The 13483-nt window shown below is 32.9% G+C and overlaps 6 protein-coding genes across 6 annotated transcripts; 3 read left to right on the top strand and 3 right to left on the bottom strand.

Annotated features, from left to right (window-relative positions):
* Positions 1–89: 89 nt before the first annotated feature.
* Positions 90–1114, top strand: PPL_04961 (uncharacterized protein; the record flags this gene model as incomplete). The annotated part of the gene is made up of 4 exons (XM_020575857.1): positions 90–131; positions 353–572; positions 666–786; positions 976–1114. 4 exons carry the CDS (start codon positions 90–92, stop codon positions 1112–1114), a joined length of 522 nt encoding a protein of 173 aa, XP_020434173.1.
* Positions 1115–2270: 1156 nt separating this feature from the next.
* Positions 2271–4685, bottom strand: PPL_04960 (uncharacterized protein; the record flags this gene model as incomplete). The annotated part of the gene is made up of 2 exons (XM_020575856.1): positions 2271–3011; positions 3102–4685. 2 exons carry the CDS (start codon positions 4683–4685, stop codon positions 2271–2273), a joined length of 2325 nt encoding a protein of 774 aa, XP_020434172.1.
* Positions 4686–4989: 304 nt separating this feature from the next.
* PPL_04959 (uncharacterized protein) lies at positions 4990–6421 on the bottom strand (the record flags this gene model as incomplete). The annotated part of the gene is made up of 2 exons (XM_020575855.1): positions 4990–6207; positions 6284–6421. 2 exons carry the CDS (start codon positions 6419–6421, stop codon positions 4990–4992), a joined length of 1356 nt encoding a protein of 451 aa, XP_020434171.1.
* A 498-nt stretch (positions 6422–6919) lies between these two features.
* PPL_04958 (uncharacterized protein) lies at positions 6920–8512 on the top strand (the record flags this gene model as incomplete). The annotated part of the gene is made up of 1 exon (XM_020575854.1): positions 6920–8512. One exon carries the CDS (start codon positions 6920–6922, stop codon positions 8510–8512), a length of 1593 nt encoding a protein of 530 aa, XP_020434170.1.
* Positions 8513–8684: 172 nt separating this feature from the next.
* pgs1 (CDP-diacylglycerol--glycerol-3-phosphate 3-phosphatidyltransferase) lies at positions 8685–10328 on the bottom strand (the record flags this gene model as incomplete). The annotated part of the gene is made up of 1 exon (XM_020575853.1): positions 8685–10328. The coding sequence occupies one exon, from the start codon at positions 10326–10328 to the stop codon at positions 8685–8687; it is 1644 nt and encodes a 547-aa protein (XP_020434169.1).
* A 1157-nt stretch (positions 10329–11485) lies between these two features.
* Positions 11486–13460, top strand: orcB (origin recognition complex subunit 2; the record flags this gene model as incomplete). Its single annotated transcript, XM_020575852.1, has 5 exons — positions 11486–11920; positions 12009–12254; positions 12436–12712; positions 12788–13144; positions 13276–13460. The coding sequence occupies 5 exons, from the start codon at positions 11486–11488 to the stop codon at positions 13458–13460; spliced, it is 1500 nt and encodes a 499-aa protein (XP_020434168.1).
* Positions 13461–13483: the final 23 nt, after the last annotated feature.

The raw sequence follows: 13483 nt of genomic DNA, 5'->3' as shown, positions 1-13483 counted from the left end.
CCTTTCGAGCATTTTCAAAGAAGGGTCCATTTGAGTTGAGATGTACACACATTTGGCGAATTGTTACATATGATCTAACTTCTTTAAATATGCCAACAGTTGAAAGCATCGTCCAATCGGAATCGTCAAATGTAGTTTTGTTTTTTGCGCAAATTGTTTGAATAATTCTTCCACAATAATTAACTAATCCAGGGTGCCTTGAAGCAAAAAGGTAGTAAGTATATAGTCTATTGTTGCAAAGTGATGTACATACCCACTACAGAAGGAATATATAGATGAGATGACTTGACGAGGAAAACTGACTCCACTATACTTCGAATAGAGGCCAAATAGATCGGAGACATTATTTAAGGTGAATGATGACAGTTCAAGTGAATTTGGTGTATTAAAGGGAGATATTCTAGTTGTAGTCATTTCTAAAAGTGAGAAAGTTCCTACCGATATAACTGACTTGGTATTTGGTGAGTATGGTGGCAATATTATGTTTAGATATACACTTACATGTAATACTTTTAGTTCTGGCAATGTCTGCTTCCAAGCCCTGAGTTGTGTCAAAAGAGAGTTGAGAACTGGTGATTCCATATCATTTCTTTCATACATCTGATCGGGAAATATGGTATCAAATTCATCTATAAATAGTACAACTTTTTTATTTTGAAATTGAGGTAAGCCTTTTGCAAAAAAATATAAAACTCCATCCAATCCATCAATCGGAGTTGCCAGCTTCATTGAAAGTGTTAAATCGCGTGCAAATGATGTCCAAAAAGACTGGGGTGTATCAAATATGTAGTTTCTATCGAAAGATAATCTAGAAAATTATTAGGATTATTCTTAATCAATACTTTGATTTACATACACTATGGGAATGTAATCATTACGAAGTAACTCTATTATCCTATAGACTATGGTTGACTTGCCAGAGGACCTTGGTGCATACATACATATATAGAGTCCAGATCGAATTTGTTTAATTAGTTCATCCGTGTTTGTGTCAATCCAAAAGTATGTTGTGTTTCTATCTTGTGGTAAAATTGCACCGTTGACTGAGAATTTCGTAATTCTATCTGTGACTAAAAATGATAACGAGTATGATTGTTACAAACAAGAGGAATGAAAAAAAAAAGTAAAATGTAGGTAGAGAGAGAGAGAAAGAGAAAGAGAGAATGAAAAGAGGAATTAAATACAAATTAGAGGAAATATGTGGTATGTAAAAGAGTTGAATAGAAGGATTTAAGTAGTGAAAGAGATAAAGATAGAGAGAGATGAAGAGAGAGAGTGAAAGATAAAAAGAAAAAAAGAGAATGAAAATGTAGAAAAAGAAGTTATAGAAGGTAATATGTTAGTTAGAATATTTAGGTTTGATGGGTAATAGTGTTTTTGTGATGTAGATATATACCTTGTGATGGAGGTGCAGGGGCCTTGTACGATTGAAGATTGTCGTATAATTCACTGCCAGACTTGGACTTCTCTTTGAAGGTCTCCTTGGTCATTGTTGACAACATAGCACCAGCATATCTTCTGAAAGGTGCTGTGTCCTCCACAGGAACCCCGAGAGTCACTGACTGGTCGAGCCATTCAATCACTTGAGTATTCGTCCACTGATTGGAAGGAGTGGTATCGAAGACCATATGATGTTGTAATGGATGAGTGTATGATGGATATAAATAATTGTTTAAAGGAATTAATATATGTATTATATTGTTGAAGAGAAGGGGAAATATATAGATATCTATAAATTGTGTATTTGTATGAATAATGGGAATGGAAACAAATAAATGAATTTTGTGTGAGGTTTATAAAGTTTTTTAGAATTAAATTTTAAAATTTGGGAAAAAATAAATAAAATTCAAACACTAACTGTTTAATTAAGTAGAAGAAACCCCTGAATTCAAGATAACCTTTGGTTACATAGATGACATCTTCCGTTCTAGAAGATCTCTCAACGTAGAACCATCTGCACCACCAACACTATCAGACAAAGACATGGATATAGATTCCTGTTAACAACAACAAAAACAACAACAACAACAACAATAATACTTCTTGAATGTTACAAGAGAGGGAAACAAGGTAGATACCTCCACGCGGTGTTTCCTGGTAACGATCATCCATGTGAAGACTAGTTCAAGAACTGTAGTCTCGATTGACATCATTCACTTGTTTCCAATGAGATAACATATCAAGGTGGCATAATTACTATAGATAAAAATAAATTTTTATATAATATTCCTGATCAATTTTAATATTTACATGGTTTTATTTTATTTTGTTTATTTCTTTTGATACTTGTTTTTTGATGTTGTTTTTGGTGTGTTTGTGTAGCCAAATTTCTTGAGGGTGTTGAGTTGTGATTTAGTTAATTCGATATTGGGATATGACTTTGAGAGGAATACTAGTGCACTTATATCTTTTTCGGCAGCTTCGACTATCTCTTTGTTTTTTGGTTGCAACGAAGGTATATTCTTCATGATGTAATTGAAGAACATGACATTCCGCAGTAGTAGCTTTAGAACTTGTCTTACAATACCAATCTTCTCTATTGGATTAGGATCATTCTTACCTACGAGCGATAATACATAACCGTACTTATCTTTGATAAGTTTGATAATATGTAGATGATCACGACTGATAGCATTTGCCAGCAGGATCGCGAGGAAATGTCTTTTAGATGAATGTTCGCTCGTTGGAAAGTAGGTATCCATAAACATTGTGATCGTAGCGATACAACCGTCTTTTGCTATTTCCTGTACGCAGAGATCGTCCAAGTTACGGACCGATGTTGACATGAACAAATTACAATTCTTCTTTGTGTAGTGAACACGGTCTCCACTTCCACTGCCACCAACACTTTTACCATAGCAATGATTCTCCCAACAATATTTTAAGTGATGAAACATCTGGTCATCGTATAACGTCTTAAAAGAGAACCATGTATTATGATCGAATTTATAGTTGTTTCCAAGTATATGATATAATATATCATATGGTAAATCAGTTGGTTTACTATGACACTATTATTTTTGTTGTTGTTATTAAATGAAAGATAACAAGTTAGTAATCATTTATTGCTATCCTTTTTGATAAATATATATAATACATACTTCACGTTTAACAATCTCTACAGATTCTAAATATCTTAATATCTCCAAACTTTTCGGGTCGTAGTAAACCATTTGTGTTTTAATACCACTCTTTTGCCAGAGTTGAAATGAATGTCTGATTAAATCCAATTCACCATAGTTTAGTACGGCTTCGAATATGTTCTTGGCAGACTTTTCACGTTCGTACCACAGAAAATGACTATCCCAAAGATGATCTAAAAACTCTTTCTTTTGCTTGGACGACATTGCACCAACGATGATTCGATCGAAATAAAAGTAATCTATGTCATAGCTACTGCTTATTGTTATCAGATATTGTAATAACTCCAAGTTCATGTATTTGACTATATTCCTATGATCTGCAATCCTCCTATTGATTAGACTTGGCATCACCAATGATATATCGTTGAACTTCATCGCATAGAACATTAGATCCTCTTCATTGACAACAAAGATAGATAACAGTAATTTCCACAGCTTTGAAAAACTAACATTATCTACACCTACTGTCTCTAAAGTTTGAATGTAATCTTCTTCCACCAACGATATTTCATCAATCTCTTTGAGTATAGTTGCTAAACGTTGTTCTGAATGACTATCTTGATTTGTACTCTGTTCATTAACAACAACACTTCCATGACATTGTTGTTGTTGTTGTTGCTGTTGTTGATATTTATAGCCTGTTAACTTTATGAATTCGTATAGTAGTTGAAATTGGTAGACTATTGTTGTACCTGTTTGTTTCCTGATTGAAAGGAATCCAAAGTTTATCAATGTCCTTGAGAGATTCGATATGTCCAGTAAATCGTATTCATAAAGATATCTTAGTTCGTCGATTGTGATTGTTGGATAATAGAATCGTTTGGTGATCGATTTATACTGTTCCGATGTCGGTCGGAATTCCAACATCAAGTATTTCAATGCCAGTTTGAATGCATCGGTATCGGTATAATACGCTTTCTCCAACAGCTTAATATCGAAACAACTGTAGTATTCCCTATACTTTGTCGAGAGAACAATCGCCGATTCAACATTGCCTGCATCTACCAACAACCGGAATATCTCTTTCGGTAGCTTCACCAGCGGTTGCTGGTCGATGGCAGCGCGGTAGTTCATAACGGTCTCCAAGAATACCGGTGGCGCCAGCGAGACAAGTCGACTGCTTTCGAATTGCATCTCATAGATGAATTGATCGCCATAGTTGACTAGCAGCGCCTGGTAGAATCTCTGGTTGTCCGGCGTGTTGTCGTGGAAGTACTTGAAGAGTAGACGCACCGTATTGGTCTGTTGGAGTGTTCGCAGCAGCAGATACTCGTGGCGCAACACCTTCTCGCGCAGTAACCGGTGATACCCATTACTGAGCATCCAATGAACATTGAAAATCTCGTAGTATCGCTTCGAATCTGATTTAGCAATGCTAAACACCTGATTGAAAATCGATTTCAATATATAACGATTACTCCAAACCAACCAAAATCCATTTTCACCTCTAGAGAACTTTGATTTTATGGTTTCTTTTTCATTTATAATACTAATATTATTATCTATATCTCTGTTATATATTTGATCGTTTATATCTGACATTGATATTACTAACAAAAAAGGAAATGATCGTGGACCACAATTTTTTGAATTTTTATGATCGATCAAATTTTACAAAAAAAAAAAAACAAAAATCTTTGCAAAGATTTTTATATTTATTTAATGTTATTTTTTCTGAGAAAAATGTGGCGTGCAGATGAAGTATGTCAAAGTAAAATATATCATTTTTTAATAAAATATGATTTGTATACCTATATTAAGTAATGATTATTTCTACAGATCTCCTTTAATTCTGAATGAAATATATTGCTGAACTAAAACACTATATTATTGGAAGGAATAGAATTTATAATTGTTCTCCTTTCTGAATGATACACCAACCTATTAAATGCCATCTCTTTTGAATACGTCTGAACATTGCAACTTTTTCACTTTTGTTCGTACAGATCGGTTTCAATAAAGCGAGCTTGGCAAGATCTTTTTTAACAGCGGTAACACGACAACCAATTGCAGTCAGTCCAACAATAATCATCAGAGTGTCACCTTTGGATAGTTTTCTGATTTTACTCTCGCTCGTTCTCGGCCGATCAAGTAAATGGCGTAGCAGAAAGAAGCTAATCTCCAAACTGATAGAGATATCTGGTAGCTCTATTCCTACGCGACCCAAAACTCTTCCAGCTAGACGATCGCTTTTACACAGAGAAGGATCAAGCTTTGTTAGAACACCAATCAAACCACCCGGTACTGCATATTGTAATTCATTATCCTCTGCAAACAACGATACTATCTTTGAAAAGAGTGGTGTGCAACTGAATGTACCATCATGATTCTTAGTGATAATACCTGGTCGAATTTCAATGTCGTCACCAACCCTTAAGATACCACTTAGTAACAAACCACGAACTGTACCACCTTTCATTTCCTCCGCTTTCCTATAGGGTGCATTCATATTGAAAGAACGAACGACAATTAGATGAGGAGCGGAATTGTAGTTGTCGCTTATTGGTGAGGTAGGTATCTTGGTTACAACATGCTCACACAGAACATCTATATTCCACTTCAACTGTGCACTAATCGGTATGATAGGTGCGCCCTCTGCAACACTGCCTTTAACAAACTGTTGAATTTGATTGTGATGTTCGTTTGCTCGCGATTGTTGCCTCACCAGATCAATCTTGTTTTGTACGATGATAATATTCTTTAGTTTCAATATCTCTACGATTGCCAAGTGATCGGCTGTCTGTTGTTGAGGACACGGCTCATTACTGGCAATGACAAGCATCGTTGCATCGACAAACCGTTCACAGTTGAAGAGAGCACCCATCAAAACGTTGTGAGTAGGATAATCTATGTAACAAACATGACGAATCAACTTCATCGCACTTCCACATCCATTGTTTTCACACTTTGGGTTATCAGCGGTACTGTTACTTCTATGCTGTCGGTAACAACCTGGTCTATGACACAGTGGATTCTCACACTTGTAGATCTTTGCATTGGTAAATTTAATTTTATGTTGAAATTCACTTATTCTTTGAAAAGGTTGTCCAAAATTACATATCATCTAAAGATAATTAAAATGATTTGATTATTTGTTAGTTAACTAACCACATACAATGAATGGAATATTTAATATTTACATTTATTTGATCGGTAAGTGCTTTCACAGTAATACTCTTTCCGTGTGAGAATTGACCGATCACACTAATGTTGGTAATGGCTTGTTTTGAAATGACATCGTTTAATTGTATAGATGTATCTTTTGATTCACTACTCATGATTTCAAAAGAAAATTAAAAAGATTATCTAATCTAAATAAACTATATTATATTTTAAAAGCAAATATTGTTGCAACCACGTTATATTATTCTTCATTTGCTATGCTATTTATTATTATTGTTATAACTAACGATTGGTTAATTAACAAGCACATCCCTCATGTCATATCTTTGATTTCAAAAAAAAAAACATCTTTTTTTCTAAAAATTGAAAACAGGTTGTTATTTTTGGGTTTGTTTTTTATTAAATAAAATAAAAAAACAGGAATATTAAATAAAATTAAATTCCTATTAGAATTCTAGATGAGGTGAAAACAGGTTGCAAAGTTTTTGATTAACAGAACAGGGCAAAAATCTCATTTTTCCTGGTTAATTTTTGTTTTTTTTTTTTTTTTTTTATAAATCAGTCGATTTTTTTGGATACCATTATTTTGATTTTAAAAAAGATCTTTTTATGTTTTACTATTTTAATTTATAGTTATATATAAAGAAAAAAAAATGATAAAATATTTAATATTATTTATATATTTAAATTTATTTATTACAAGTTCAAAATCAACAACAGTATATAATTTATTTTTAAATCCAAATTGTACAGATTTTACTATTCCATGTGGAAATGATATAAATAATGGTTGTCCGGATATAACTACTGCACTGTTATCATATGGTGAAATAGAAACCAAAGAAACAAGTGTAGTTTTAAATCTTGGAGATTTCATATTTAGTGGTATAAACAATACAAATTTATTATTGTTTGGTAGAAATATCACTATTAAAGGTAGTTCCACTTTGAATATGGCAACCATAGATATTGATAATAATGGAAATTTCTTTACTCTAACGGATGACAATCAAAATAGTAGTAATCAATCAACAACTCTAAATCTACAATATTTATATTTAATCGGTGGAAATGCTTCGATTGGAGGTGTCATTACAATTAATAGTTCATCTAGTTGGAGTCAGATATATTTATCAATGGATTCTGTCAATGCTATGGGTAATACTGCTAATTTAGGTGGTGTTGTTGGATTAGTTAATTCTTCTAGTTTGCAAACTGTCGTGAACCTTACAAACTCTGAGTTTAATATCAATACAGCTGATGAAGGAGCTGTATTTTACTCAAAGACAGTCAGTAGATTAGTAATAATCAATTGTAAACTTTATCAAAACAATGGAATTAAGAATGGAGTTATAACATCATTAAACGGAAATGTTGGAATGAGAAATGTTAATTTCGATTCAAATTCAGCAAGACAATATATTATTTATATGAATAATAATAATAGAACTTTAAATTTAAATGGAATGACTTTTTATAATAATCAAATTACATCTGGATCACATATCTATCTTTATGGACCGACCTATCTCACCAACTCACAACTGACACATAATAGAGGTTCGACGGTAATTCACTATGCCTCTAGAAATCAATTGGTAATTATCAACAGTACGTTCGATTCTAATGTAAATAATATTGGCGATCATGGTAAAGGTGGAGCATTATTTATGTCAAAGAATACAAGTCTTGTAGTGACTTCTTCGAACTTCACCAATAACTATGCTTCTCAAAGTGGTGGTGCAATCTATTTCGAAAAATCAAAAAAGGCAACCTTTGACAATGTTAATTTCATCGGTAACACTGTACCTACTACTACTGACGGTCAATTTAACTATGGTAGTGCAATTCATATCCGATCTATCAAGCTATCGTTGAATATCACCAATTCCACATTCAATAGTTACGCATTAGCATCAAAGACATTCCCAATTGTCTGTAACTATGCAAAATTGGTACTTAACAATATTACAACGAATGCTGGCAATCAATTGGTTTTCTGTAATGCTAAATCGTGTGATCTTAGTGGTGACAGTAGCTCAATCAATGGACTTTGTCCATCGACCACCACCACCTCTGGACACTCGACCACCGGAGGAGGAACACCATTACATCCACATAAATTCACAGGAGCACAAGCAGCTGGAATTATTATTGGTGCAGTAGCTGGTTTTGGTATTGTACTGGTCATTATCTATTTTATTTACAAACAATATCACAAACGAAGATATCAAACCTTACAATAAATCGAACTTTTTAACTTATTCTCTTCTCGAAATTTATTACTCTTATCTCACCTACATACAATAAAACCAGTAATGTGAACAAATTTTACAAAAGTATTTTATTATATAAATTAAATTAATTACAAAATTATATAGTTTGTTAGTTTCTCTTTTTTAAATATTATTATTATTTCTATAGATAATTTCCAAATAGATAAACCAAAACCTTGACCCAGAGTGAAATTTTTCTTTGTTTAAATAGCTCCATGTCTGCAACTTGAGTGTCTTGCCACAGATAGGTTCTTTCATCTTCCATCTTTTGTTGTAGCGATTTGTCTTGAGTTAAAATAATCATTTGAGCTTCGAGATCTTTCTCGACACTTCTCGAACCAAAGTTTGGACTTCCAATCAGTGTTACGCTAGGCAGTGATTGTTGTTGTGCGGTGATCCACAGTCCCTTGGCGTGATACGTCCACTTACTACGAATGTACTCATCGACTTTGATACGCTCCTCGTTACCGCTATCGACGACACGCTCGAGGAAACGTCGCTCGATGATGGCGTAACAATCGGGTACGGCACTCGACAGTCCCTTGGCACCAAAGAATCCGTTGGCTTCCGGCGAGCAAGTGATGATATCGAGTTGTGGTTTTCCGCTGAGAATCAAATTCAGATAGTTCTTGGTGAGATTGAAATAGGGTGAAGTGATATAGAATTTCGAGTCGGCAGGAACATTTTCGAAAATATAAGAAGTCAGTACTTCGTCGTGACGGATATTGAATGGTCCCATCTGGATTGTTGGGAAGATCCAAGTTGATTTGGTGGGTGCGTCGAATGGCGATGACAGTGATTGTTTCGAGTTGTTTGGAAGATAGAATGTGTTTGGTTGGATGAGTGCGGCTAGTCGCTTCTCGGCCAACAACTTGAAGTCGGCGGATTGCGCTACTGGGTCGAGTGAACCGCTGGCGAGTTGGACGGCGCCTTTGCTACCGAGATGATAGGAGATAGTTCCAACGGTGGCGACTACACGATCAAAGAAAGTGGCGATCGATTCTGTTCTGTAGATCCACACGTAACGGTCCTGACGATTGGTGAAGTAGTCTTTCGAGAGGTTGGCACCGCTCATCATCAAATCGTTGTCGAACACGTAGGTTTTCAAGTGATTGACACCGATTGTCTCATTGACACGCGGTGGCAACATCTTTTTGAGTAGACCGTTCAAGTCTGGTGTATGATAGAGACTGATGGTGACACGCTCTGGGAATTGGTCGTACAACGGCTGCAACATAGTGGCGGAACTGACCTTGGCGCTGGCCGGTGTTTCACCTGGCGATTCACGAGTGCCACGCAAACCGTCCAACAAAATATGGATTTTCAACTCTGGATTGCGCTCGCAGGCAGCGATCATCTCGCTGACCAACTGCTTCTCCTGTTTGCCAGTTCCCAAGTAGAGCGATGCGAAAGTGATACGTTTGGTAGCTCTCTTGACACCCTCGATCAAGTGATTATAGAAATCATCGGGTTCACGAATGAACTCGATGTTCGCTGGATCCACAGCGAAAGCGGGACCTTGCGATGAGAAATTCCAAAATGAATCATCCAAATAATTATCTTTGAAAACTCTATTACTATTGTTGTTACTAGTTGATGTGGTTGATGATGTATAATTTCTAACTTGATTATTTTGTATTGGTTTCGATTCAAAGGTTGAACGACGTGGTAGATTCATCGACTGACCTGTGGTCGTTGTTGTAGATGATTTACCTCTATTGTAAATCATCAGTGCAGCAAACAATCTCTGAGGTTGCAACAGAGGAAGTACACGTAGTTTTATCATGTTGAACAGTGCAACAATGAATGTAATAATTGGGTGTGCCATGTGCCCAAGTAAGTTGCAAGCAAAGCCGACAATGAAAAAATTAAAAATTAAAAAAAAATGAAAAATTAAATGAAAATTAATTTAAATTTAGTAATAAAAAGAAAAGATCTGATAAAAACAATAATGATAATTGATAAATAAATAAATATTAAGATAAATTAAAAATAACTAATCTAATCTGTACAATCTAATCTAAATAATAATAAAATAAAGTAATAATATATAATATGTTTATGTTATATATGTTAAAAAAATGAAAAATGAAAAAAAAAAACAACTTAACTTATTAAATTATAAAATTGTTATTATTAAATTTAAAAATTAAAGAATGACTAACCACACTGGGTAAATGATTATTTGATTAAAATTAGATAAGTTAATCTTTGTTGATGTGTGTTTGTTTGTGTGTGTTTAAAGTATTAAAAAAAAACAACTAACAACTAGATGGATGTAAAAAATTAATTAATAGGTTAGTGGTGAGTGTGGGGGGTAAGTAGGTATGTTTTTTTGTAATAATAAAATATAAAAAAAAAAGGTGCTAAAAATGTAAAAATATTTTGAAAAATCAAAACGAAAAGTCGGAGTCACAATAAAAATAATCCGAATGAGAAGTGCCCAAATAAAACAGATGATTTTTTTTAAGATAAAATCCTTGTTTTTTGATTTTATTTTCTATTTTTTTATTTTTTTTTTTTTTTTTTTATTGCTTATTCACCTTTCGGAATACTCCAAAATCTTTTCAAACAACGAAAAGTTTGAAAGCAAAACAATCCACTTACTTTGTAACCCTATAGTTTTTGAGATGTGGGTATAATTAATATATTATTTTATTATTATATTTATTTTATTTATAAATCAATCAATCAAATCATCATTTTCAGTGTGTTTTGAACTTTCAAACTTGATTTCAATGTCAAAAAAACATTGTTGTGTTTTATAGATTTTAATAATAATACTATGATTTTCTTATTTATTGGGGTATGATCATTTGAAGATCAACAATGAATCTTCACACCTTTATCTTCTTCTTTGCAGTGTTATCAAAATTTTTGTTTTTTATTTTTATTTTTACACTTTTAGTAAAAAAAAAATCTTAAATGGTTTATTATTTAAACATGTCAACAACAATTAAAAAGAAAAAAACATCTAATACCAATTCTGATTCTAAAACAACATCAGCTAAAACAACAACAGCTAAATCGACCGCAACAAAAGCAGTAGTAACATCAACAAAAACAAGTAAGGTTGCAAAACCAGCAGCAGTAAAAGTAACAACAACAACAACAAAAAAAGGAAATACAACACCAAAGAAAACACCAACTAAAAGAAAAACAAAGAAACAGAAAACAGCGACACCAACTAAAGTAGGTGCGGCAACAACAACAAAAGCAGCGGCGGACTCTGACAATGACAATAGCGATTTAGATCATGACAATGCAGCAAATAGTGATTCTGAAGAGGATGAAGAATTCGATTATTTCTCATTCAAATCAGATGTAAATAAAACATCGAATCATAACTTTTCAAATTCAACATTAATAGAAGGTTCTGTAAGTATTATATATTATAGTAAAGAGTAGATTAGATTAATTTAATCATTCATTGATTATTATTATTATTATTATTTACTATAATAAGGAAATTGCACAAATCTTAGATAGATTACCAGAGAAACATTTAGAGGCAAAGAAGAATCTAATCAAGAGCTATGTCGATAACCATACATTCCGTGAGATGTTCAATGACCTCAAGATGTCATACAATCTACTGCTGAGTGGTTACGGTTCGAAAAAGGATTTCATTCAGAGTTTCTTAAAGGAGTATTGTACTGATGGACCTGCAATTCAAATCTATGGTTATCTACCTTCATTCAATATAAAAGATGTATGTTACAATTCTATATGTTCATTACTTTCAAATGAAATGAAATGTTATGTTTTTTTTAATTTCTATTCTATAGTTTACTAATTCTAATTCTAATGCTAATAATAATAATATTGTTAATAATCAATCACAACTATAGTTACTTTATTGTATATCACATGAACTGTTTAATTCACAAGAGAGATTCACATCACCTATTTTACATTGTGAACATATCAAATCTTTATTCGATATGAAATCACACCAGTACGAACAACAACAACAACAACAACAAAATCAACAACAAAAGAAACATAATTTAACAGAATTCGATTCATATCAATGTTTATACATTGTTATTCACAATATAGATGGTGTTGCATTAAGAAATGCAAAAGTTCAAAGATTACTTGCATACCTTTCAGAGATAACCAATATTCATTTCATTTGTTCAATAGATCATTTTAATAGTTATATGTGTAAGTTATTTGTTACAATTAAGTTATATATATGTTATTTATTCTAATAATCTAAATAACTTCTTATTCTTTTAGTATGGGATATAAATTTACAAGTTCAATTCAATTTTATCACTTATTCAGTTCCAACTTATTCTAGTTATACAGTAGAGACAGCCTATGAAGTACCACTGATGAACAAAGGATCAAAGATACAATGGAAATCGATTGTTACAATCTTAAAGAGTTTACCACCGAATGCACGTGGCGTCTTTAAAGAGTTACTTGAATATATCATTGCCAACAAAGAGCAAGAAAGAGAAAAGAAGATGCCATTCAACTTACTCTTTGAGAAGTGTGTTGATTCATTCTTGGTATCGTCAGAGTCAATGTTGAATACCCTTTTGGTGGAGTTCAACGACCACGGTGTCATTCAAACAAAGTTGGAGCATGGTGAATCTTACCTGACTATTCCTGTTGTTCATTCGTCACTTAAACAGATTTTAGAGGAACTTAAAGAAATGAAATGAAAGTAAATAAACTAACACGTATTTAATTTCTTTTTCACTCTACATTTATTCCAGCTATCTCTTTGTCTGTTCAAATCATCATATTTAAGTTAATCTTAAATCATGTAATAAAAATACTTGTAGTTAAAGTAATATACAGAGAATTTAACGATGTTAATTTCAATATAAAAATGTCTTACCTAACTGTTTTTTCATTCTCAATGAAACATATTTTAGATGAGCTAAATGAAAAGAAATGAAAATAATAAAGAAATAAAAAGTG

The sequence above is a fragment of the Heterostelium album genome, assembly GCF_000004825.1.
Source record: "Heterostelium album PN500 unplaced genomic scaffold PPL_scaffold4, whole genome shotgun sequence".
NCBI classification, from domain to species: Eukaryota; Evosea; class Eumycetozoa; order Acytosteliales; family Acytosteliaceae; genus Heterostelium; species Heterostelium album.
Note: the sequence above shows the minus strand (reverse complement) of the source record. Positions and strands in the feature narration are given on the sequence as shown.